The sequence below is a fragment of the Panthera leo genome, chromosome B2 (assembly GCF_018350215.1).
Source record: "Panthera leo isolate Ple1 chromosome B2, P.leo_Ple1_pat1.1, whole genome shotgun sequence".
Taxonomy (NCBI): domain Eukaryota; kingdom Metazoa; phylum Chordata; class Mammalia; order Carnivora; family Felidae; genus Panthera; species Panthera leo.
The window spans coordinates 2,643,867-2,667,118 of NC_056683.1; the positions used below are offsets into that span (position 1 = coordinate 2,643,867).

Here is a 23,252-nt window from a genome sequence, read left to right on the forward strand (position 1 = left end):
CTGGAGCCCAACACGGGGCTTGAACTCACGACCTAGGGATCAAAACCTGAGCTGAGATCAAGAGTCATTCGCTTAACCAACTGAGCCACTCAGGTACCCCTTAACTTGAAAATTTTAAAATAAATTTTCGTTTAGAACAATTTTAAGTTTGCAGAAATACTGTACAGATGGTGCAGAGAATGTCCACATCACTAATACCCAGTTTCCCCTGTTCCAAACATATCAGTCTGGTACATTTGTCACAACTAATAAGCCAATATTAATACATTGCTATTAACTCAAGTCCATATTTTCCTTAGTTTTACCTAATGTCCCTTTTCTGTTCCATGATCTTATCCAGCATATCACCTTATTTAGTGATATGTTTATATATAGTCATCATGGCGCCTTAAACTTTTCTTGGCTTTGAGTCTCTCAGACTTTCCTTGTTTTGGATGACGCCCACAGTTTGGAGGAGTTCTGTCCCTCCGCCCATACTTGCTGGACTTTTTCTCTTATAAATAGACTGAGATTATGTTTCTGGGAGGAAACACATACAGATAAAGTGCCATTCTCATAAAATCCTATCGAGGGCGCACGCCATCGGCGTGACTCACCCTGTCCGTGCTGCTCTGGACAGCTGGCTGCGGTGGATTTGCCAGATTTCTCCACGGTCAACTTACCCGTTTCCCCCTTGGCATACATCCCGTATACCTTGAGAGTAGATCACTACGCATGTACCATAGTCACTAAGAGCTGTGGCTCCAATTCCTTGAGGGTGGAGTATTTGCATAAATTATGTAGAATTTTTCTGCATGAGACTTAGGTCTATTTCTCCCATTTATTTAATGTTCATTTATTTATATCAATATGGATCACAGATATTTATTGTATACTTTGGGTATAGCTCAATACAATTTATTTATTTTGTTTCACTCAAATTGCTAGCACTTTGGCCTCTGGGAGGCTTTTCCCTCGCCTGCCATGTCACTTTGACCACTTCCTTGCTTTCCAGTCCAATAAAATGCTCCAATATTATCTTGTATATCCCCTTCCTTAGTCCTAAAATCAATCATTTCTTCAGAAAGCCCAGGTTCCTTTATTGGAGATTGGCATTAGAAATCAAGACCTGACTGTGAGGTTTGCTCACAGTTCTTGGGACATCGATGCTTCTAGACCCTCTCAGTTGAGAGAGCAAATATATGTGTGTCATTGTCAGCTTTGGTGTTAGGGTAAAGCTGGCCTCATAGAATAAGTTAGGAAATTTTTCTGCTTCTTGTAATTTTCTAGAGGAGGTTGTGGAAGATGGGTATATGTTTTTTAGAATTTACCAGTGTAGCCAGGTGCTTTATTATTTAGGAAAGTGTTAATTATCGATAATTTATTTAATGGAAATTGTTATTCAGATTATCTATTTCTCCACATTTGACTTTTATTAGTTTGTTTTTTTAAGGAATCGGTCCATTTCATCTAGTTTATCAAATTCATGGTCATAGACTTGTTCATAGTATCCCCTTATTATCAATTTAAGGTCCCCGAGGTCAGTGCTGATGAGCCCTCTTTCATTTATGGTTTTGGTAACTTGTGTCCTCTCTCTCTGTCTAGTCTGGCTAGAAGTTTGTCAATTTTATTGATTCAGCCTTTGATTTTATTAATTTTTCTTGATTGTTTTCTTGTGTTTTATTTCCTTGATTTGTACTCTATAATTTTTCTTTTCTGCTGCTTGCTTTTAGCCTATAAATATTTAAGCTTATAAACTGGATCCATATTTTATTTTTTATTTTTTTAAGTGTATTTATTTATTTTGAGAGAGACAGAGCATGAACGGGGAGGGGCAGAGAGAGAGGGAGAATCCCAAGCAGGCTCCACACTGTCAGCGCAGAGCTGGATGCGGGGCTTGAACTCACAAAACAGTGAGATCATGGCCTGAGCCAAAATCAAGAGTCGTATACTTAACTGACTGAGCCACCCAGGTGCCCCTGGATCCACATTTTAAATTATTAGTTTTGTATGCTTAATTGGCCAATGGCTGTGCAGGTTTAGGTGAATTTTCTTACTGAGAATGTTTTCATATGTCTTCCTCTTTTAAATTCTCGTACTGTACCTTGTAAAGACTGATGCTAAATGATTTCATGGCACAACTTTCTTGTATAGAGAAAACCCCATTGTTACAATGTCCTTTGTTATCTTGTTTAATGTTTAGAATCTTAAACTTGTCTGAAACTATATTTGAAGTCTCTATTATTATTATTATTATTAGCACAATTTGATGTGCCTTTGAAACCATTTAATGTCTACAGAGGATTCTTGGAGAGTTACTAATTTAACATTTCATCTCTCTCTTACCCTCAAAATATCCCCTTTGCCTGCCAGAACTAATGGTTGGAATAAGCAGACTGATGGCTTGCATGAGACTTGAGGCTGTCTGAGACATCCAGGTCAGGGTCCATTGAGGGCTTTCTCCCTGGAAGTCAGCAAAATGAGAAAATAGTCTAGAGACCCCTAGAGCAGATCCTGAAAAGATGTCAACTCTACTCTGTAATACCCAGATATAAATGTAGAGGAACCCACATCCACAGGGCAAGTGGAGCGAGATTTACAGATGCATTATTATCATGTTATCCCTGTGCATAGAACATCTCAATGGCTTTGGCTTTGTGTTATAATTGAAATATAAGCTCCTTAACATGTCTTCAGAGTCCCGTGTGATGTGACTCCTACCTACTCCTCCAGTGTCACCTCTCTCCCTACTGCACCCACACTGCCCTGGTCCAAGTTCTTGGACGGTAAACCGTTTTTCCACCTCCTGTTCTTGAAATGTGTCATTCTCTAAAACGGTACTCATGTTCTCTCTGCTTCTTTAGCTGAATAATGCCACTTCATCCTTTAAATCGACAATTTAATTCCCTTAATCATAATGTCTCCCTTCAGCCCATACCTGTACCTTACTACAACGTCTTACACTTTGTGGTCATAGCTTTTATATTGAGCAGTCGCAAGACTTATGAAGAGAACTCACAGAATGAGGGCAGGGTGCTGTTTGGGAATGTGGACTCTGGATCCAGGTGGCCTGGGGTCAGACGCAACTCTGCCGCCTACTTGTGGGATCATAGCTCGTGTGACCTTTCTGTGCCACGGTTGCTTCATCTGTAAAAATAACAACGGGAACTGAAGTGTTTATTTTGGGGGAGGATTCAATAATCCAGTTTATGAAGAGCTCAGAACAGTTCCTGGCGTGCAGTACACTCGTATGGTAGCTTTTAGGATATTGTCGTTACGGCGATTGTCCCTATGCATTTGCACGTGAACTTGGGCCTACTGCTTCCTCCCCACCCGATCTAGTAGTTCCGAGAGAGCAGACAATATGATGATTGCTCTCCGCTGTGTTTCTACCAGTGTCTAATAAATTAACATCTGCTAAATTACTTAACATGAAAATCGTGAACTGATTTTGGCTTTCCAAAGTCAGTTAATGTCCTGCAAGGTAACATTTAAGAGACTACGTGAGGCGAAAAGTTGTGGACAGTGAGCAGGATGACATTACTGGGGCTTTTTCTCCTCAACACCAAGTGATTTATTCAATTTGGTTAAAAGTTCTTAGTTATAACACTTGCTTTCAGCTATTAAAGCGGAAGGACGAACACGGTCAGTACTTTTCAGGAGAACAGAGCAGGTACAGTCCTACCAGTTACGGCTGAGCGTGATTTTCCTGCCACTTCAGAAACTGCAAAGGAATTGGGATTAAATACAATGTGGCTTTAAAATGCGAGATGTAGGGACTCCTGGGGGGCTCAGTCAGTTGAGCGTCCGACTTCGGCTCAGGTCATGATCTCATGGTTTGTGGGTTCGTGCCCCATGTCGGGCTCTGTGCTGACAGCTCGGAGTCTGGAGCCTGCTTCGGATTCTGTGTCTCCCTCTCTCTCTGCCCCTCCTCCACTTGTGCTCTGTCTCTCTCTGTCTCTCAAAATTAAATAAATGTAAAAAAAAAAATTGTTAATGTGAAATGTAGACTTAAAAAAATTCCCATTTAAGGGGTGCCTGTGTGGCTCACTCGGTTGAGCGTCTGACTTCTGCTCAGGTCATGATCTGGCGATTGACGAGTTCAAGCCCCGCGTCGGGCTCTGTGCTGACAGCTCAGACCCTGGAGCCTGCTTCAGATTCTGTGTCTCCCTCTCTCTCTGCCCCTCCTCTGCACATGCTCTGTCTCTCTGTCTCAAAAATAAATAAATATTAAAAAAAATTTTTTTTTAATTCCCACTTACCAGGACTGATTCCTTCTTACAAGCAGAAACACATATGAGATTTAGAGAGACACTGTTAACAAAGACACCGAAGAGGGGCACCTGGGGGCCTCAGTTATTGAGCATCTGACTCTTGATTTCAGCTCAGGTCATGGGATTGAGCCCTGTGTTGCGCTCCATGCTAGGTGGGGAGCCTGCTTGGGATTCTCTCTCTTCCTCTGCCCCTCTCCCTGACTTGTGCTCTCTCAAATACATACATACATATATGCATACATACAACACAAAAGACCCAGAAGAAACCCACCAATCAATATCAAGCTGCTTTACATTCTCACTCTCACTAATATAGGAACACCAAACTGTTTGATCGCGTGGGGAGGACTGAAGCCATAATTTTCTGTCCCTGTGTTGAACTGGGCCCAGACACATTTTCCAATCCCTATTTTATTTTTTTTTATTTTGTTGTTGTTCAGCTTTTATTTCATAATCATAAACGTAGCTCTGCAATCCAGCTAGACTTGGAGGGGAATCAGGAAACTAGGGGACCCACAGAACTGCAGCCAGAGCACAAAGATTGTAGGATGTTTCGAGCAGATGGGGGTGAAGGACTGCTCCCCTGAGCGACAGAAGGAACAGCCTGGCAGTTTAGATGTGACGCGAGTCAAATGCACTAGATTTGTCTGCAGTCGGCAATGGTGATCTTGCTGCTCTTGCCATTCCTGTACCCAAAGTGTTCCCTGGCTTCCACAACATTCGTGCCCTCTTTCGTCTTGTCAAAGCCCACCTGCTCACCATCACACTCAGTGCTGGCAGCGCAGACGAAACCTGGGAACCATTCGTGTTGGGTCCAGCGGACCACGGATGAGATGCCAGGATCCCTATGCTTCAGGATGACATTCTCATCAAGTTTCTCCCCATAAGTGGGCTTGCTGCCAGTGCCATTATAGCGTGTGAAGTCACCACCTTGGCACATTAATCGTGAACCAATGCCGTGAAAGCAGGAAACTTTATAACCAAATCCATTCTCCCCAGTGCACAGAACACAACAATTTTCCGTTGTCTTTGGAACTTTGTCTGCAAACAGATCGAAGGAGACATGGCCAAAGGGTTTGCCGTCCAGGGTGATGTTGAAGAAGATAATGGGGTGGGTCATGACTGGGCGGCTCCTGGGCTCTGGCAACCGCAAAGCTCCAATCCCTACTTTAAACACTGAGACCAAGTAATAATAACTTAATATCTTGCTCCAGGAAATACCAACTGAACAGCTCACTTATCAAGCTTTCCTTCAACACCTTCACCTTGTTGTACCCACCAAGCTACTATTTTTTTTAAGTTTTTGTTTGTTTGTTTGTTTTATTCATTTTGAGACAGAGATAGAGAGCAAGCAGAAGAGGGGCAGAGAGAGGGAGACAGAATCCCCAGCAGGCTCCGTGCTGTCAGTGCAGAGCCTGATGCAGGGTTCAGTGTCACGAACCGTGAGATCATGACCTGAGCCGAAGTCAAGAGCCAGATGCTCAACAGACTGAGCCACCCAGGCGCCCCATAAAGCTACTATTTTTAAGCTCTGCCCAAACTCAACCAATTCTTTGTTTTGCAAGGCTCACCTCATAATCGTTCATACCAGGTCTGAAAACCTTATAAATATCCTAATTTTCCCTTTTTGAGATACCAATGGACTGTCAAGAGAGTATTTTCCATTTCTGCGGTGGGTGCAATAAACTCAGCTTTGCTTGATCACTAGCTGATATGGTGGTCTTTGGGGGTCTTGACAGTAGATACAGTGTAAGTTTTTGGTGGACACATACATTCATTCTCATTGAATATATGCCTAGGAGTGAACCTTGAGGTCATAGAATAAGAGTATGGAATATATTGTCAAGTAGTGGCCTCCTCCCTATAGCCATGTCTTTTTCTAGCTCCCACACACATTAGTTATGCGAGTAGCTTTGGCCAATAGCTTATCAGCGAACGTGACATAATGTTCAGAAATCTGAAAAGCGTATGTCCTCTTGGAACACTGTTGCCACGTGAAGAAGCCTGGGTTAGCTTCCTGAAGACAGGGAACCAACAGCCACCACCGAACATAAGAGTGAAGTCGTTTTATCCGGTCCCAGACAAGCCATAAGGCAGTAACATTGCCCGGTCTTGTCTTCCCTGAGCAAGACTAGTGGAAGAACCATCTGGTTGAACTAAGTCCAAGTTGCTGATCCAGAGAATCATGAACAAATTAAAGATGTGTTGTTTGATGCCACTGAACCTTGAGATGGTTAGTTAATGGGACAATAGGTAACTGATATGGTGTTTATTAACTTTAATGGAAAGTGCCAAACAGCTCTCCAAAGTGGCTGTACCATTTTAACACTCCCACCAAGAAAGGATGAGAGTTCAAGTTGTTCCACATCCTCACCAACACTTAGTATTGTCCTCCTTGTGTTTTTAGCCACTATTCATAGTAAGGAAGACCTTATTGCACTTTTTTTTAATTTTAAAATAAAGTATTTATTACTTATTTCTGAAATGGTTTTGAGGTAGCTGATAATAAAGCATGAGTGAAATAAGGATAAAAATGCTATCACAGCACTGAATGAACAAAAAGTTGTTTTATTGCACTTTTTTGAATGAGTACTGAGTTGAGCATCTTTTCATATGTTTATTAGCCATTTGGATCTCTTTTTTTTTTAAGTTCTTGTTCAAGTTGCTTGCCCATTTTTAAAGTATTTTTTAGTATTCATGTTGGAGTTCTTTATAAGTTCAGGAGATGAGTCTTTCTATCAGCTATGTGTAAGGTAAGTGTTTTCTCCAATACTCAGTGGTCTGCCTTTTGATGTTCACAACGGTTCTTTTGATGATGAGCGGTTTTAAATTTTGATGAATTCTAACTTTTTTTTTCATATATTGTCAGTACTTTTTGTGTCCTTTTTTCTCTCAAAATTTTTTTAATGTTTTATTTATTCTTGAGAGAAAGAGACTGAGCATAAGTGAGGGAGGGGCAGAGCGAGAGAGGGACACAGAATCTGAAGCAGGCTCCAGGCTCTGGGCTGTCAGCACAGAGCCCAACGTGAGACTCAAACTCACAAGCTGTGAGATCATGACCTGAGCCAAAGTTGGATGCTAAACCCAATGAGCCACCCAGGTGCCCCTTTTTGTGTCCTTTTGAAGTCTTCATTTACCAAGGCCGTGAAGACATTTTTCTGTGTTCCCTTTTTCAAGCTTGTGGTAGATGGTCTCCATGAGGTTTACCAATTTCTTCCCTCTGCATGCATAATGCCATTCCCCTAATAATAGAAACAATGTATTCTTCCTTTCCTTTCGAAGCCGGATTGGCTGGCCTCGTGACTCACATGACCAACAGAATGTTGTGAAAGTAGACATTCTGGGACTTTGGAGGTTTGGTCATAAAAACCTCTAAGGTGCCCACCACGGTCTATCAGAACACTCACACAAGAGGCAGCCAGCACGCATGTCGAACTACCCTGAGATTACCTGCTGGAGGAGTGCTCCCATTAACCTCCCAGCTATTTCAACCATCACAGATGAAGCACCAGGCATGTCAGTGAAAGAGCATATCGAATATTTTATTTGCAAAAGGTGCTATGTGAAGAAATGAGGCCCCAGATACATGGCCCCATCTGAGCTGTGACCGCCATTTTCAGTCTCTTAAGCCATCTTAGCTGAGGCCCCAGATGTCCTAGTACAGAAATGGTTATTCCTGGAAGTCCTCTCTGAACCAAAGCTGACAAGTGGCTGTGGCCCGGGTCTACTCTCCAGAGTGGTATTGCATTTAGGGTGGCTATTACTGGATCATTAGTGGTAGCACCTCTTATACTTGTTACTATGTTCTCGTTGAACCCGAGGGAAAATTAAGACAGGGCCTGTTTTGTCTCTCCCACTGGATTTACAAAGTCTGGTGTTTCTAGCTTTTATCACAGAACTGATATGACACTAATAAAGAGAATATAGATGAGCTTTCAGAAAAGAAGACTTTCCTCAAAGATGTACAGTTCCTCACACAAATGACTCAGGAGGTTTTTAGGGCTCAAATATTTCTCATGATTAATTTAGTCTGACTGTGCTTTCTACCTACCTCAATTTTTATGTTGAGAAGACAGGAAAACCAGATTAGCCAAAGTGATGACTATTAAATTAAATAATATTAGTAAAGTTCATGGACTAAAGTGTAGGCTCACAGTGGACATAATTTGGCAGTGCTGTTGAACCTTTCTGGAACCATTTTAGGGCAATTCAACCTTTTGTTTGGAGCTTTGATGACTTAAGGAGGAAGAGTCAAAATCTGGGAGTCACTCTTATTCAGCGGAAGGAAGCTGTGTATTTCCTTGATCCAAGGATGCATTCTGACTGTGAGGCCAACTGACTACACCCAGGGGCGGTGGGCCGGCAGGCAGCACACCCCCCCCCCACGCCCCCACCCGTCCCAGGGCTGGTCCACCGTCCCCTGCCCACGACACAGAAGCCTCCCTCCCTGGTTGCTTTTCTCAATCACATACGCTTTCAAACATCCACACAACCATCTTGCCTTCTAATAGTTAAAGCAAACTAGTACATTAATAAAACACGGTATTAACAACTATGTAAACGATGCCATTAGACTTCTGTGACAATTCCTATCTTACAGCTAAACAACCCAGGAATCAAACAGGTTAAGTGGTATAGACAAGGACTCACATTTATAACATGACAGGGCTGGGGCTCCATCCTGACTTGCAGGAACGACATGGTCTCTGCTCTGTCCGCTGCTCCCGATTGAAGGAAAATAAAAGTTAAGGGCTAGAATGGAAAGAAAAGGGGTATTTTCTGAAACCAGGGCTAAATCTGGATGCTAACAATGACTGTATACACCATGAGAAATTAATGACAAGAGTCTATTCAGAAGCAAAAAAGTTTTCTTCATTTCTGGGGCATTTGATAATTTCATGGATATTCTATGAAAAGGAAATCACTGCATACAAAGAATCACACTGAGGTGTTTACTGTATGTTAATTAATTGGAATTAAAATAAAAATGTAAAAAAAATAATAAACTGAAGCGTTTAGACAGTTTAATCAAAAGATGTTTAAATCAGGGGCGCCTGGGTGGCTCAGTTGGCTAAGCGTCCGACTTCGGCTCAGGTCACGATCTCACGGTTCCTGGGTTTGAGTCCCGTGCTGGGCTCTGTGCTGCCAGCTCAGAGCCTGGAGTCTGCTTTGGATTCTGTGTCTCCCTCTCTCTCTGCCCCTCACCTGCTCAGGCTCTGTCTCTCTCTCTCTCAAAAATAAATAAATGAATAAAAATAAACCTTAAAAAATGTTTTTAAAAAGATGTTTAAATCAAATTGAAGGCTAATTCCATCTGGACTGATCATTTGCAGTGACCTGAATATCATTTTGAGGCATAATGTGCAGATTACACTTCTAAGTCAGAAAATGCTAGAATGATGAAATCTTTATACAGTGACCCCTGAACAACACAGGTTTGAATTGTGTGGGTTCATTTATACACGGATTTTTTTCAACAAATACAGGACAGTCCTGCAAATGTGTTTTCTCTTCCTTATGATTTCCTTAATCACACTTTCTTTTCTCTCGCTGACTTTATTGTGAGGATAAGTACACAATACACCTAAGATACAAAATACGCGTTAATGGACTGTTTGTGTTATTGGCAAGGCTTCTGGTCAATAGCAGACTGTTAGCAGTCAGCTTTGGTGGGGAGTCAAAAGTTATATGCAGATTTTCAACTCTGTCAGGGGCTCAGTGCTCCTAAGCCTCACACTCTTCAACAGTCAACTGTATTGTTTCTTCACAGTCTTAAAGGATTTCTGCACCAACGTGGCCAGACATTTCCATCTGTGTATCCAAACAGATAGATAATTCCTCCCTCGATGCAATTAATTTGGTCAGCCTCGAAAGAATTCGGACTAGAGGTAATATTTTACACAGGGTTCAGGATGCTACCAGCACAAGCATTTCAAACATATGTGATATGCTGTTATAAGCAACTGAGTGCAATAAATTTATGCTATTTTGCCAAAATCTGTCATGCGACGTTGTTATTCACCTGTACAAGAATAAACATATCCTCTGTGTCATTGTTTTAAGTACTAAAGGGAGGTATAGACAATTGCACAGTCATGGCTGGAAATTATAACGCACATATTGGTGCCTCCTCAGCAAGTGATAGAACTAGGCAAAAAATAAACCAGTGAAGACACGTATGTTCTGAACACTATCAACCACCTTGACCTGACTGATACTGATGTCACAGGTCACCTTTGTCAGAAAACTGTCCCAAGAATATAGTCGCAGCTTGTTTTCACCACAGCAAGTCCCAGCAGGCAGTCCCCGGGGACAGGAATGGCCTCCGCCGTGTGGCACCTTCAAACCCACACAGCAGCACCCCCTTTCCCACAACATTTGTCAGAAGAAATGGCAGACCTCGGTGGGCACATTTTCTGGTGCCTGGTGACCATCTAGAGCTTTCACGAAGACGCCTGCAGGAAGTCCCTAAGAAATCATCTGACTAAAAATTTTTAGGGGTGCCTGGGTGGCTCAGTCGGTTGAGCGTCTGACGTCGGCTCAGGTCATGATCTCACAGTTGTGAGTTCGAGCCCCACATTAGGCTCTGTGCTGACAACTCAGAGCCTGGAGGCTGCTTCCAATTCTGTGTCTCCCTCTCTCTCGGTCCCTCTCCCCCTCATGCTCTGTCTCTTTCTCTCAAAAATAAACCTTAAAAAAATTTTTTTTAAATTTTTAGAAGAACTCGACATCTTTGTTATCTTGGGGAAGTACATGTTTGATGCCATAGAATAATGAAATTCCTCATTTTACTCTTCTATGACTGTCTTTACTAGAGCTCTTCACATAAGACTTTTTTAAGAAGCCTGCCGTACTCTCCTAACATAGGGCATAGTTTGCATGGCAATAACAGTAGGCAATGCACTAAAAATTATGGCAGAGGGGCGCCTGGGTGGCTCAGTCAGATAAGCGTCCAACTCTTGGTTTTGGCTCAGATCATGACCTCTCAGTTGTGGGTTCGAGCCCTGCATCAGGCTCTGTGCTCACAGTGTGGAGACCGCTTGGGATTTTTTTTTCTTTCTCCTTCTCCCTGCACCTCTCCTGCTTGCTCTCTCTCTCTCAAAGTCAATAAGTAAACTTTGTTTTTTTTTTAATTATGGCAGAAAAAATATGGTAGAAAAATTATGATAGAGGTAGATTTTTGCTTTTCAGATAGCCAGTCAATCCTGGAATTTTGCAAATTATCAATTACACAAAGCAAAATAAAATTTTTATTTGTCTTCAGAATCATAAAGAAGAAAATGTGGGCATTTTTAACAAGAAATCAGGAAGTTATTTGTTATACTTAAAAAGTAAATATGCCTTTTAATTTAAATTTTCCTATCAATTGCAACTGTGATATTTAATTTCACACAAAAGGGATGTGAACACCTATGTCTTTGTGGAGTTTTGTGAGCCCTCCTTTCTTTGCAAGTTGATAAATATTATTTTAATAAGCTTCATAATGATGAATGATTTTCTCATATTATGGATTCATTCCTTTGAGTGGCAGTTTAAAAAACCTGATCCCCTAATACAATAAAGTACTTCAGTGAAAAGAAGCTTGAATTTATTTATCTTTTTTCTTTGTTTTTTTTGTTTGTTTTTTTTACAGCACTTCTAAAGATAGTAAAAACTTTGGAAGTCCAACAGAAGAATTGCTTTGGTGCCACAGTAAGAGACAAAGTAAGTTGTTGGTTGTGAAAAACCCTGGGCATGTCTCCAGGGAATATGTCTGTAATAAAGGGAGATCCTACATCATGAAAAATCCATAGAATTTATTTTATAATGGGTGTTTGACACTCATCCCACATTCACATTTGCTCTGTTATAACCTCTAAAAACTATTTTAGCCGATGTTAGACCTCTCCTAGCAAAATAACCCTTTTTCTTTTTGATTCTGTCTTAAGTACACTCCCAATAAACAAAGTCAAGGCAAATAGTCTGTAAAATACGGATTATGCAAAATAAGTGTGCCATCGATGTTTTCTGATATACAGAAGAAAAAGCAGCATAGAAATGCAGGCTCTTCTGTCAACCACCAGATCTGCAACGCCCGTCATGGGAAGCCGTGCTGTCACAAGAGTAGACTTCTAGGTGTTCCCTAACTCAGTCTCTCGTGTCTTGAGAAGTGGCGTTTACACCTCGGTACCAAAGGCAAAATGGATGCTTATTTAAGGCGTTTTTGTTTTGTTTTGTTTTTTACCTACCCCTTACAATACCTTGATTAAAAGTAATTGCCACTTTCAATGTAAAACTCAACATTATGTAAATATGACCTTCCCACTGGCATTCGCAAAGGTGGTCCTCTAACTTTCCAACAGATGTACAACTTGTGAACATATGTGGTTGCGCTTACATTTACAGAAGCTTTTTTAAAAACACGAGGCACTGGTCTCACTAATTGATTAATAAAGGGACATGAGTAACAAATAAGGAATAATGAAATGGGAGAGCACTGTAAGGGAGACTAATGTTAATGAGGAGGGGAGAAATAGCTTTTTTAGGTCAATCTGAAGAGGTTTACCATCTGAACTGTTGTTACCATCCAAACAGCCTCTAGACCATGGCAGAATTCATGGCAATCTTGAGTTAATGATTCCCATGTAGGGGGAAATAAAATTAAAAAAAAAAAAAAAAAAAGTTTTGTTACCTAAAAGTTGGGGATGACTTTTGATATATGTAGAAATTCCTCAACGGATTATTTTCTCTCTCATCATAGAATTTATACTGAATTGAGAAAAACAGCATAAAACATTTGACAGCAGATGTAAACTCAGTCTGCTGAGACAGGTCCACTTGTAATCTGGAAGAATGGTGTATCAATTAAAGTGAAGGATTGGGGGGGCGCCTGGGTGGCTCAGTTGGTTGAGCGTCCGACTTCGGCTCAGGTCATGATCTCACGGTTTGTGAGTTCGAGCCCCGCGTCGGGCTCTGTGCTGACAGCTCGGAGCCTGGAGGCTGTTTGGGATTCTGTCTCTCTATCTCTGCTCCTCCCCTGCTCATGCTCTGTCTCTGTCTCTCAAAATAAATAAATAAACATTAAAAAAATTTTTTTTAAAAAGTGAAGGATTGGGGTGCCTGGGTGGCTCCACTGGTTAAGCATCCAACTCCTGATTTCGGCTCAGGTCATGATCTCACTGTTCGTGAGTTTCAGCCCCGCATCAGACTCTGCACTGACAGAGCCCCTCCCCTGCTCGTGCTCTCTCTCTCAAAATAAATAAATAAAACTCAAAAAAAAAATTTTTTTTAATACAGTGAAGGAATTATTTCTGGATGTGATTAATCAGCTAAGATGAAAAATCATCCCAAGCTATTACTGATCGCTTACTATCTGCGAGGCATTTTAATAACAACCTGATACTTGGAATGATGCCAAGAAGGATTAAAAAAATGGCCTTACAATCAGGGAATTGACAGCCTAATAGGAGACATATAAATATAATAGTATTAACTAGAAAAACTGTATTTCCAGGTGTAAAAATGCAGAAGGTTAAAAGAAGGGCCAGGGCATTCTTAAATCCAAGAAACTCAGATAACTGTACAAATGTGATGCTAATTCGAGCTGACCACTGGCGCATGGGGAAGATTTGGATGGGGGATTTGCATGGGGAAAGGGGGAGAAATGGTAGAATTCTCTCGGAGGGTGTGTGGGGTATCCAGGATGTTGGTGCGACTGTGCAAGCATGGGGATGGGGGGGGGGGGGCTGTACACACAGTCTACACTGTGTAGCAAAAGCAGTGTCATTCGGTAGACGACAGCAGAGGTTGAGACTTATACACACCGCTTCTGAATGCCACGCATCCCCCGTGTGACCTGGGCTAATTCACACAGGATCTATAAACCATAGTTTTGTCGTCTGAAAAAAATCAGGATGAAAACACCTACGTGCTTTCATAGGAGGCTTGAGACCGCATACTTAGCTTTACAAGGTAAATAAGATACAAGGTTTATTTTGTAGGGAAAAAATGTATGCTTCCGTAGAAAATTATGCATCGTCCCGATTCTAGAGCTTACTGGATTCTGATTCTGTGGCCGGTGTTCCGCAACATTGTAAATTACGGCGAACTCACAACAGTGCAAAGTAACCCTTGCCGGTGACAAGCGAATTCAGTCCTGTCAGGCAGAAGCTGAATTGGCTTCTCTCCCCACAGCAATGTTTTGTCTCCATTTGTACATTCATTTCAACATTCCTTCCCTTTTATTTTTATATATTTATTTATTTATTTTAGAGAGAGAGAGAACATGGGGGAGGGGCAAAGGGAGAGGGAGAGAGAATCTTAAGCAGGCTCTTAGGCGTGGACCCCAACACAGGACCCATCTCACAACCTCACGACCGTGAGCTCACTACCCGAGCCAACATCAAGACTCGAGCCACCCAGGTGCCCCGACACTCCTTCACTTCTTCCTACCAATTTGTGCTTTTTGACTTTTTTTTTTTTAATTGGTCACTATGTTTGCCTGATTCCTTCATTAATTGAGTTGAATAAAATCTTTTCACCTCTCTTCCAAGACTTCATTCTTTCTACTAAACATTATTTTGCTAAGGTAGCTGCATACTATGTGTGGCTCTGGTTGATTGCTACTGACTCTGGATACACTTCAGGGTATTTACCCATATTTTTAAAAATTTTTTTTAATGTTTTTATTTATTTTTGAGACAGAGACAGAGCATAAGCAGGAGAGGGTCAGAGAGAGAGGGAGACACAGAATCCGAAGCAGGCTCCAGGCTCTGAGCTGTCAGCACAGTTCCCGACGCGGGGTGCAAACTCATGGAGTGTGAGATCATGACCTGAGCTGAAGTCAGACCACCTGAGCCACCCAGGCACCCCAGTATTTACCCATATTTTTAAAAATCCAAGTGTGTGACGCACGGGCTGAATTGATCGCAAGCACAAAGTAAATGGCAGTGTTTGGAAAAAAATGTTTCACCTACGGCTTCATAACTCAGCACATGGTCGCTCCTGCTCATGGTTGCCTCCCCAAGACCCTTTTCAGCGCTCCTTTTACCTCCTTGTTCCTTAAGGTGTATATGAGTGGGTTCAGCATGGGGGTGACCAGGTTGTAGAAGAGGGTGAGAAACTTGCCCTGGTCTTGGGAAGCGCTGTTCCCGGGCTGCATGTACATGTAGATGATGCTCCCGTAGAACAGAGAGACCACGGTCAGGTGGGAGCTGCAGGTGTTGAATGCCTTGCGGCGCCCAGCGGCCGACTGGATCTTCAGCACGGCTGCCGCGATGCGGCCGTAGGACACGAGAATGAGAGCGAGGGGCAGGAGGACGATGAGGATGGCGAAGGTGAAGGCCAGCATTTCCACCGCGCGGGCGTCCACACAAGCCATCTTGATCAGTGCTGGCATTTCACAGAGGAAGTGGTTGACCCTGCGCCGGCCACATCTGGACAGAGTCATTGCGAGCGGGGACATGACGATGGCATTGGCCAGTCCACTCCCCCAGGCCACGGCCACCAGTCGCAAACACAGCTGGGGGTGCACAATGACCAGATAGTGCAGGGGCCTGCAGACCGCGGCGAAGCGGTCGTAGGCCATCACGGCCAGGAGGATGCACTCCACGCTCCCCACACAGAGGAAGGAGAAGAGCTGGACCGCACAGCCAGCGTAGCTGATGGTCTTGTCAGGGCCCCAGAGATTCACCAGCATCTGCGGGATACAGCTCGTACTGAAGCAGAGATCTAGAAAGGAGAGATTGGCCAGAAAGAAGTACATTGGGGTATGAAGTCGAGGGTCGAAAATACACACAAGGATTATGGTTGAGTTTCCCAACACAGCCACTGAATACAGAGTGAAATTGACCATGAAGAGTACCAGCTCCAGCCTCGGACGATCAGAGAAGCCCACTAAGATAAAACCATACTCTGAGCTGTCATTGGATTTTTCCATGGTCTTCCTTTCACATCATCTGTATACCTGTAAGAATAAAACAAACACCGAATCGATATTTTCTAAAGCCCCTGAATGTCGGGGCCTTTAAGGAACAGATAAGCCACCAAGTCCGATATCAGAATAGCTTCTGCCCAGCTATAGAAGCCATTTATCATTTGTTCAAACACGTAATGCAAATTATTTCATTGTTGGAAAATTCCAGCTTCTAATCATCATCCATTTATTAAGGAGGAATTTTCTTCCTAATTCACGAGAAAAAGAATTTCAACTTCATTGAATATACTTCATATCTAATCTCTCTTCATATGACAGCCATTTAAATGTTTTGAACTAAACTAAATTTTCTTTAGGTCAAGACATTCAATTTCCCTTAATGATTCTCCCTATAACAAGGTTATCAAGTCTATGATCACCTTGCAACCATCTTCCACGTACCCTCAATGTTGGCAATGACCTTCTGGAAATGTGACAGCCAGGGCTGAGTTCAGTATCCAAGATATGATTGGAAAAACACAAGAAACTAACATGACCTGGAGATTAGATCCTTATTAAGAGGGAATAAGCGTACAATTACTTCATGGTGTCAATGTCACCTTTTTATTTAGGTTATAATTGAATCTGCCAAATATTTACTGATTCCTGTGAAATGCTGTCAAGTCAAATCTCTTTCATTCGTTTCTCTGAAAGAAAAAGACTTCTGTAGTGTAGAATTGCGAGGATCAAGGGAGATATCACGTCCACTAATAAAATGGCAACTTTGGGCACATTGGTCTTCTGGTCGTCTTTCAGAAACATTGAAACAGCATAATTAGCTTGTGGAAGAGAGGCGCATGGCCATAGGGATGAAGGGAGAGAGAAGGAAAGAGACTGTGGTAAAGAGAGTGATTTAAAAAGTAGATGGAAAAAGATGGACCCTCATAAGGCTCAAAAGAATAAAAAGAGCTGGCTTCGTAAAAAGACAGGTGTATAATTGGAATCGAGGATGCCAGGATAATAACGACCCTAACAAAGAAAGGGAGAAAAGTGTGACAACAGCAGAAAAGCAGGTAGAGAAGGAAAAGTACCTCAGACCGTCTGTCATGTTGATTCTGTGAGAACTGAAGCCAAAATAATGACTACAATTATTAAATGGACATTATAAAATATCTACTCTGCTGTGTGATCTAGAGAATCAAGGGCTGCTTCGCTTATGATAATATATTCAACAAGCAAGGTGGGACAAATGAAGGCAGAGTAGAACACAAGTTGTCACGAGTATTTTAATTTTCAAATTAGAAAACCGTATCTTTGCTGATAACTTCTCAGCTTCAGAGTTCTTACAGTAAATTTATTTTCCACAGCAAAATATAATATACCAAAGTGAAAGAAAGAAAGTTTTCTTAATTTTCTCTAATCATTTAGGCTTACCTGACTTCAACTTTCCCAAAGGATTTAGGGATAACACATAGTAATGTTTTTTCCTCACGTTGGGATTTGTTACCTGGGATTTTGTGGGAGGTTGTGCAGTTAACGTAAGTAGAAAATAACGATAGGATGATGTGAGACTAATGCACCAGAAATCATATAGAAGTAGTTACAAAGATCTCAGCTTGTCCAGAAAGGGTACGAGATATAAGCCCTGAGCTGACTTGTGTGCATTAGATTCTAGTTTCTTCCTGAAGATAAGAGTTGTAAAAGCTGTGTGATTTCTCTAGTAATTTGACTAACGTGATAGAGTAATGGTGTGCCGCTACCTCAGAGGAAAAGCAAAATAGAGTAATTGCTGTAGGGCAGTTAAATTATAGAGAAAAAAGGCAACTGTCGTGGAAAATAGGGTTAGCTGTTCCTCCCCTGTCTGCCTGCCATTTGGGCCGAATAGCCAGCCTTCAGGAGCCTTCTAGGAGCCGTCAACCCAAACCCCAAGGGGAGGCAAAGACTTCCTGCTGACCCCAGAAGATAACCAGTGCAGGCGTGGAAGCTCTTACAGATGCACATAGAATAAATGGGGGACTAATTTCTTAGCATCAGAATGGTACCTAGAGGTTGACAGCATGTTTCCTTGTTGAGATCGCAGGGACTGTGTACTCCTTTGGGTAATTAGCAGGGCTACAGAAGAAACCAGAGGTGCAAATTCTTAGGGGAAATCTTGGAATAACACCAAGATGATTGGGCATCAGCACTCTTAGATTCTTGGTTTCTATCTGGGGCCATAGTCTCAAATTTTGATGTGTGTGGTGGGGGTGGGGGCGGTTAACTATTTCTGGTGTTTGGTGGGACAAAAAAGTTCAAGTTTGGCAATATAGCACAAATAGGAACATCTTCCAAGCACCTCTTTGTCCTTGAAGTGAGATTTAGTCTGTTTTCTAAGGAAACAATCTCAAAGTCAAATTTCTTTCCATTTTAATATAATAAGGGTAATGCAAAAGAGTAAATAAAGTTTCTCTTTGTAACTTGATTTTTAACTTTTATTTTCACTTAGGTTAGCGAAGTTTCTAGAATATAGTAAACATAAAGCAAATACTTGGAATTCGATTGATTTACATTATAATCAAACAAATGGGCAGTGGATAACAAGATGAAATGTAGTGAAATAGTAATTCGTAAGATCCCAAAATACATAAAACTTTTTCAACCTCATTTATGATTTATAATGATTTATAATTAAATAAATACAAATTAAAACACTGCGATCTTTTCAGTTTGGTAACATCCAATCCGTGAGGATATGAGAGAATCGCACTCATACACTGCCTGTGGGAATGTAAATCACGTTTACAATTTTGGAGGATGGTTTTACCAAATTTAAATTTGGCAAATGCACAAGTCTTTGACCCACTAATTCCAATTCCTGGAATTTATTACTAGGATTGCTTCCATAGGTGTGTAAAGATATATATGTATCTTTATATCTATACATCTATATGGATATCACAGTTACATTGTGGCTAAAAAAGGAAACAGACTAAATATCCATTAACTGAATAATAAATGTTTACACAGTTGTAAGATAAATAACACAAAAAGCACAAACAATGTAATGTGTATTGATATTGGTGTTTGTAAAGAATCGAGGAGCACCTGGGTGGCTCAGCTGGTTAAGCAGCCGATTTGGGCTCAGGTCATGATCTCACAGCTCGTGGGTTTGAGCCCCGCGTCAGGCCGTGTGCTGACAGCTCAGAGCCTGGAGCCTGCCTCGGATTCTGTGCCTCCCTCTCTCTCTGCGCCCTCCCCGCTCGCATTCTGACTCTGTCTCTCTCAAAAATAAATAAAACACTTAAAAAATTAAATGAAAAAAATTGATATGAAATTGATATGGAAACAAAAATGAAATATAGAAAGCATATTTTAAGTATATTATATATTAAATATATCTATTAAGTATATCGTACATATTAAAATTATATTAAATGTAATTTCTATTTTAAAACATGTTAAAATTAATAAAATTAAATATAATTTTTATTTTCCATGTTTATATAAATATGCAAAGATAATGGGTGTTTGGAGGAGAAAGATTTTGTTTCCATTTTTCCAAATTAAAAAAAATTAACGTATAACCATATAAAAATGTAACATATAACCATGATCGTGTTGCTTGAAGCATTTAACAGAAATAAAATTTTGGAAGGGAATACAAATAATTTGCTTTGAGTTTAGTATTTAGGTTTGACCCCAGCACAATCTCTAGCTCACAAAGAGCACAGATCTTTGCATCTCATTGCCCAGGCACGAACATCACTGCGAGTGGCTGCATGCGGATTCTATAGAGCCCATGATCCAGCTTTTTTTAAAAATGTTTATTTTTGACAGAGAGAGTGTGCATGCATGTGCATGGGCAAGCGGGGAAGGGGCAGAGTGAGAGGGAGACAGAGGATCCCAAGTGGGCCCTGTGATGACAGCACAGAGCCTGATGCAGGGCTTGAACTCACCAACCGTGAGATCGTGACCTGAGCAGAAGTCAGAAGCCCACCCGACTGAGCCCCCCCAGGCGCCCAGCCCGTGACTCCATCTCTGTGACACAGGATCACACTGCCCCAGAGCTCTCCAGATGCTTGGTCTTCTGACCCACATTGACGTAGCTGTATGATTACATTCGTTATTTCCTCACACCACCCAGGAATTTGGTAGGAAATAAATTATGTTGCCTCGTTCACAGATTGACATTTAAGTAGAGAAAACAAGTACTTTTCAAAATCACAGCAGGAAAAATTTCGACTTGTAGCACTGAGACCAGCTCATAGGTCAGTTGACGAAATGAGCGGTTTCCACCAGCTACGCCCCTGATCCCTCTCAATGAAACCTCACTCTGATTCTCTGGGCTCAGATGGAACCTGTAAACATGGCGCGACCATAAGTATTTTTGTACAAACCACTAGTTTAAAAAAGAAAACAAATTGGCTCGATTTTCTTCTTTTTTTCAAGACGGTGGTGTGAATACGTATGGAAGAGTAAGTATAGAAGAAACGAGAGATAATAATACCTTGTTTTCCACCTTTAAATGCTTTACAGTGTGAACATAAAACGAATGAATCTACATAACTAAGAAGCAAATGCAAGGTTTTGAGTCTTTGGGGTTTATTTTTTTCTGGTTTTCTCGTCTTTTAAGCGAAAAGAAAATATAACCGCCTATTATTTCACCAGACACGTGACTTATTCACCCTGCAAGTTGTGTTCGAAAGGAGATGACAGAGAAAGATGAAGTTATAGGCTGAAAAAAACCCAGAGAATGAGAAATGTTCGGATCTGTTGAAAAAAGCAGTTTTTCCTAGGCCATTTCTGCTTGCTGGTAAAATTGAAATATGGCTACATTTCCTCATGGGATTCCCTCTGGAGACTCTTAAGGGATTCTGGATGATGAGGTCAATGAGCAACATTTAAAACTAGAACAGGCGGGAGAGCAATTTTCAACTTCTGCAGTTTTTTATAAAAGTTGGAAGGAAGTACAAGACCCTGGAGAGCTCATTACAAGGCAGCTTAGACGAAGACTCCGGTGACAACGACCTCGGCTCCTCTGCGTCCACAGGGATCTGGGAGAGTACCACTGATTGCCGTGGCTATTAAAAAGTTTCCAATGAGTTTCATTATAATTCACGACGCAGAGCAGTCTCGAGGGTTGTCTGCCTTGGAGGAGAAACATTCAATTAAGAACTGACGGCTGCGGAGAGTGAACTCATGAACTCGCGTCAGCCCCTGTCACCGTGGGGCTCCCTCAGCTCTGCAGTGAGAGCCGTGGGGTTCCCTGTGGGGTTCCCTCAGCTCTTCAGTCGCTCCTCAGGAACCCTGGAGATCTGCTCAACAATGTTATTCACACCTGAACTTTCAAACAAAACACCAAATCTCCACTCTTCCAGCATAACTGGCATAAGCATGTCGTCACTTGTGGATGGCATTTTGCTGAGCAGGGAATTGGGGGGGAGGGGTCTCTAGGAGAGCCATTCTCTATCAGCGACTTTTTTGTTATTGTTCTATACTTTCTCCTCGGCAATAATTCCCATAAAAACTTCCCATAAAAACTTCCAATGCAGAATTACTCTGGGAACGCAATAAGCTTTTATTTATCAAACACACTTGCAGGCATTGTGAAAGATTCGTGGTCTGTAAATAAATTTTATGCATCTGCCCTTAAGGATCTCTCAATCCAGAGGAAGATAAGAATGAGGAAGTTACAACATTGTGTCAAAATTACTATTGTATTCAAAACATTGAAAAAAGGCAAACATTGGTTTATTGATTCTATTGAGAATGCAATAATAATTCATTATTTTTCCCACTCTGTATTTCTCCTCCTTTTAGGTATTGTATTCGCTGCTGCATTCCCAATGCCTACCAAGTGTTAGCACATACTAGTAACCCAATAAATAATATATCAAGTATATATCAGTTAGTATATCAGTAAGTATATCAGTAAGTATATATCAGTTAATCTATAAAGTGATAGTAAATATGACATGTTGAAGGCTTGCTGCTTTTCCAAGGAACATTTTGCAACAACAAAAAAAGCACAGGTAATTTTCAATAGAGTAGATTCAAAATAGTGACATCTCTATCTTATGTCTTCTTCATGCGTCTCCATTTACCGTAAGTAACTATTTCTCAGTTTACTGACAACTATGTACATGTAGTTAAATAATAAAAATAATCAGTGGAACCAGGTGATTATATAGTAAAATTGAAGATTCGTATATAACAACGTCCCGGAAATTCCACACCTATAGAAAAACTTGCACATATGCCCAAGAGATAGAAACAACTATGTTGATAACAGCTTTATTTGTAGTAGCAGAAAACTGGAAAGCACCTAAATCGATGTCAGTTGGAGATTAATACATTGTGGACCATTTATACAAAGGAATACACTGCAGTACAGACAATGAATCAAAATGGATGAATCTCACATTACACTAAATGAAAGTAAAGAAAGTTTTGCAGTGGTTGAAGTGATCACGCAGGGAATTATAAGCCATGTTAACAGTTTAAACTCTGCAATAATGGCCATGAGGGTTTGGGGCAGGAGTGAGACAGTGCCACAGTTTTAACTAAAGGATGCCATTAATATATAAAGAAAACATGGTGTGTATATATACACATATATACAATGGAATATTACTCGGCCATACAAAGAACGAAATCTTGCCATTCGCAACAATACGGATGGATCTAGAGAGTATTATGCTAAGCGAAATGTATCAGACAGAGAAAAGACAGATACCATATGATTTCACTCATATGTGGAATTTAAAAAATGAAACAAATGAGCATAGGGAAAAAAAAAGAGGGCAAACCAAGAAATAGACTCTTAACTATAGAGAACAAACTGGTGGTCACCAGAGGGGAAGGGAGGGGCATTGGTTCAGTAGGTGGTGATGAGCACAGGGTGATGTATGGAATCACTGAATCACTGTGTTGTACACCTGAAACTAACATTACACTGTATGTTGACTAACTGGAATTTAAATAAAAACTTTCAAAAAAAGACACTTAAAAATAAATAAATAGGGGCGCCTGGATGGCTCAGTTGGTTAAGAGTCAGACTCTTGGTTTCAGCTCAAGTCATGATCTCATGGTTCACGGGATCGAGCCCCACGTCGGGCTCTGCGCTG

The 23,252-nt window shown here is 41.2% G+C and overlaps 2 protein-coding genes across 2 annotated transcripts; both read right to left on the bottom strand.

The window, feature by feature from the left end:
- Nucleotides 1-4,829: 4,829 nt before the first annotated feature.
- LOC122219400 (peptidyl-prolyl cis-trans isomerase A-like) lies at nt 4,830-5,373 on the bottom strand. Its single transcript, XM_042937643.1, has one exon. It carries the CDS (start codon nt 5,371-5,373, stop codon nt 4,891-4,893), a length of 483 nt encoding a protein of 160 aa, XP_042793577.1. The 3' UTR covers nt 4,830-4,890.
- Nucleotides 5,374-9,433: 4,060 nt separating this feature from the next.
- On the bottom strand, nt 9,434-16,170 carry LOC122219381 (putative olfactory receptor 2W6; the record flags this gene model as incomplete). The annotated part of the gene is made up of 2 exons (XM_042937615.1): nt 15,251-16,170; nt 9,434-9,443 (listed from the first exon to the last, which is right to left on the bottom strand). Coding segments are annotated over exons 1-2 (930 nt in total), but the record flags the coding sequence as incomplete, so codon positions are not given.
- Nucleotides 16,171-23,252: the final 7,082 nt, after the last annotated feature.

Excerpts from the sequence above, each read along its gene's own strand:
- LOC122219400 (XM_042937643.1), bottom strand. The coding sequence starts at position 5,373 with ATGACCCACCCCATTATCTTCTTCAACATCACCCTGGACGGCAAACCC.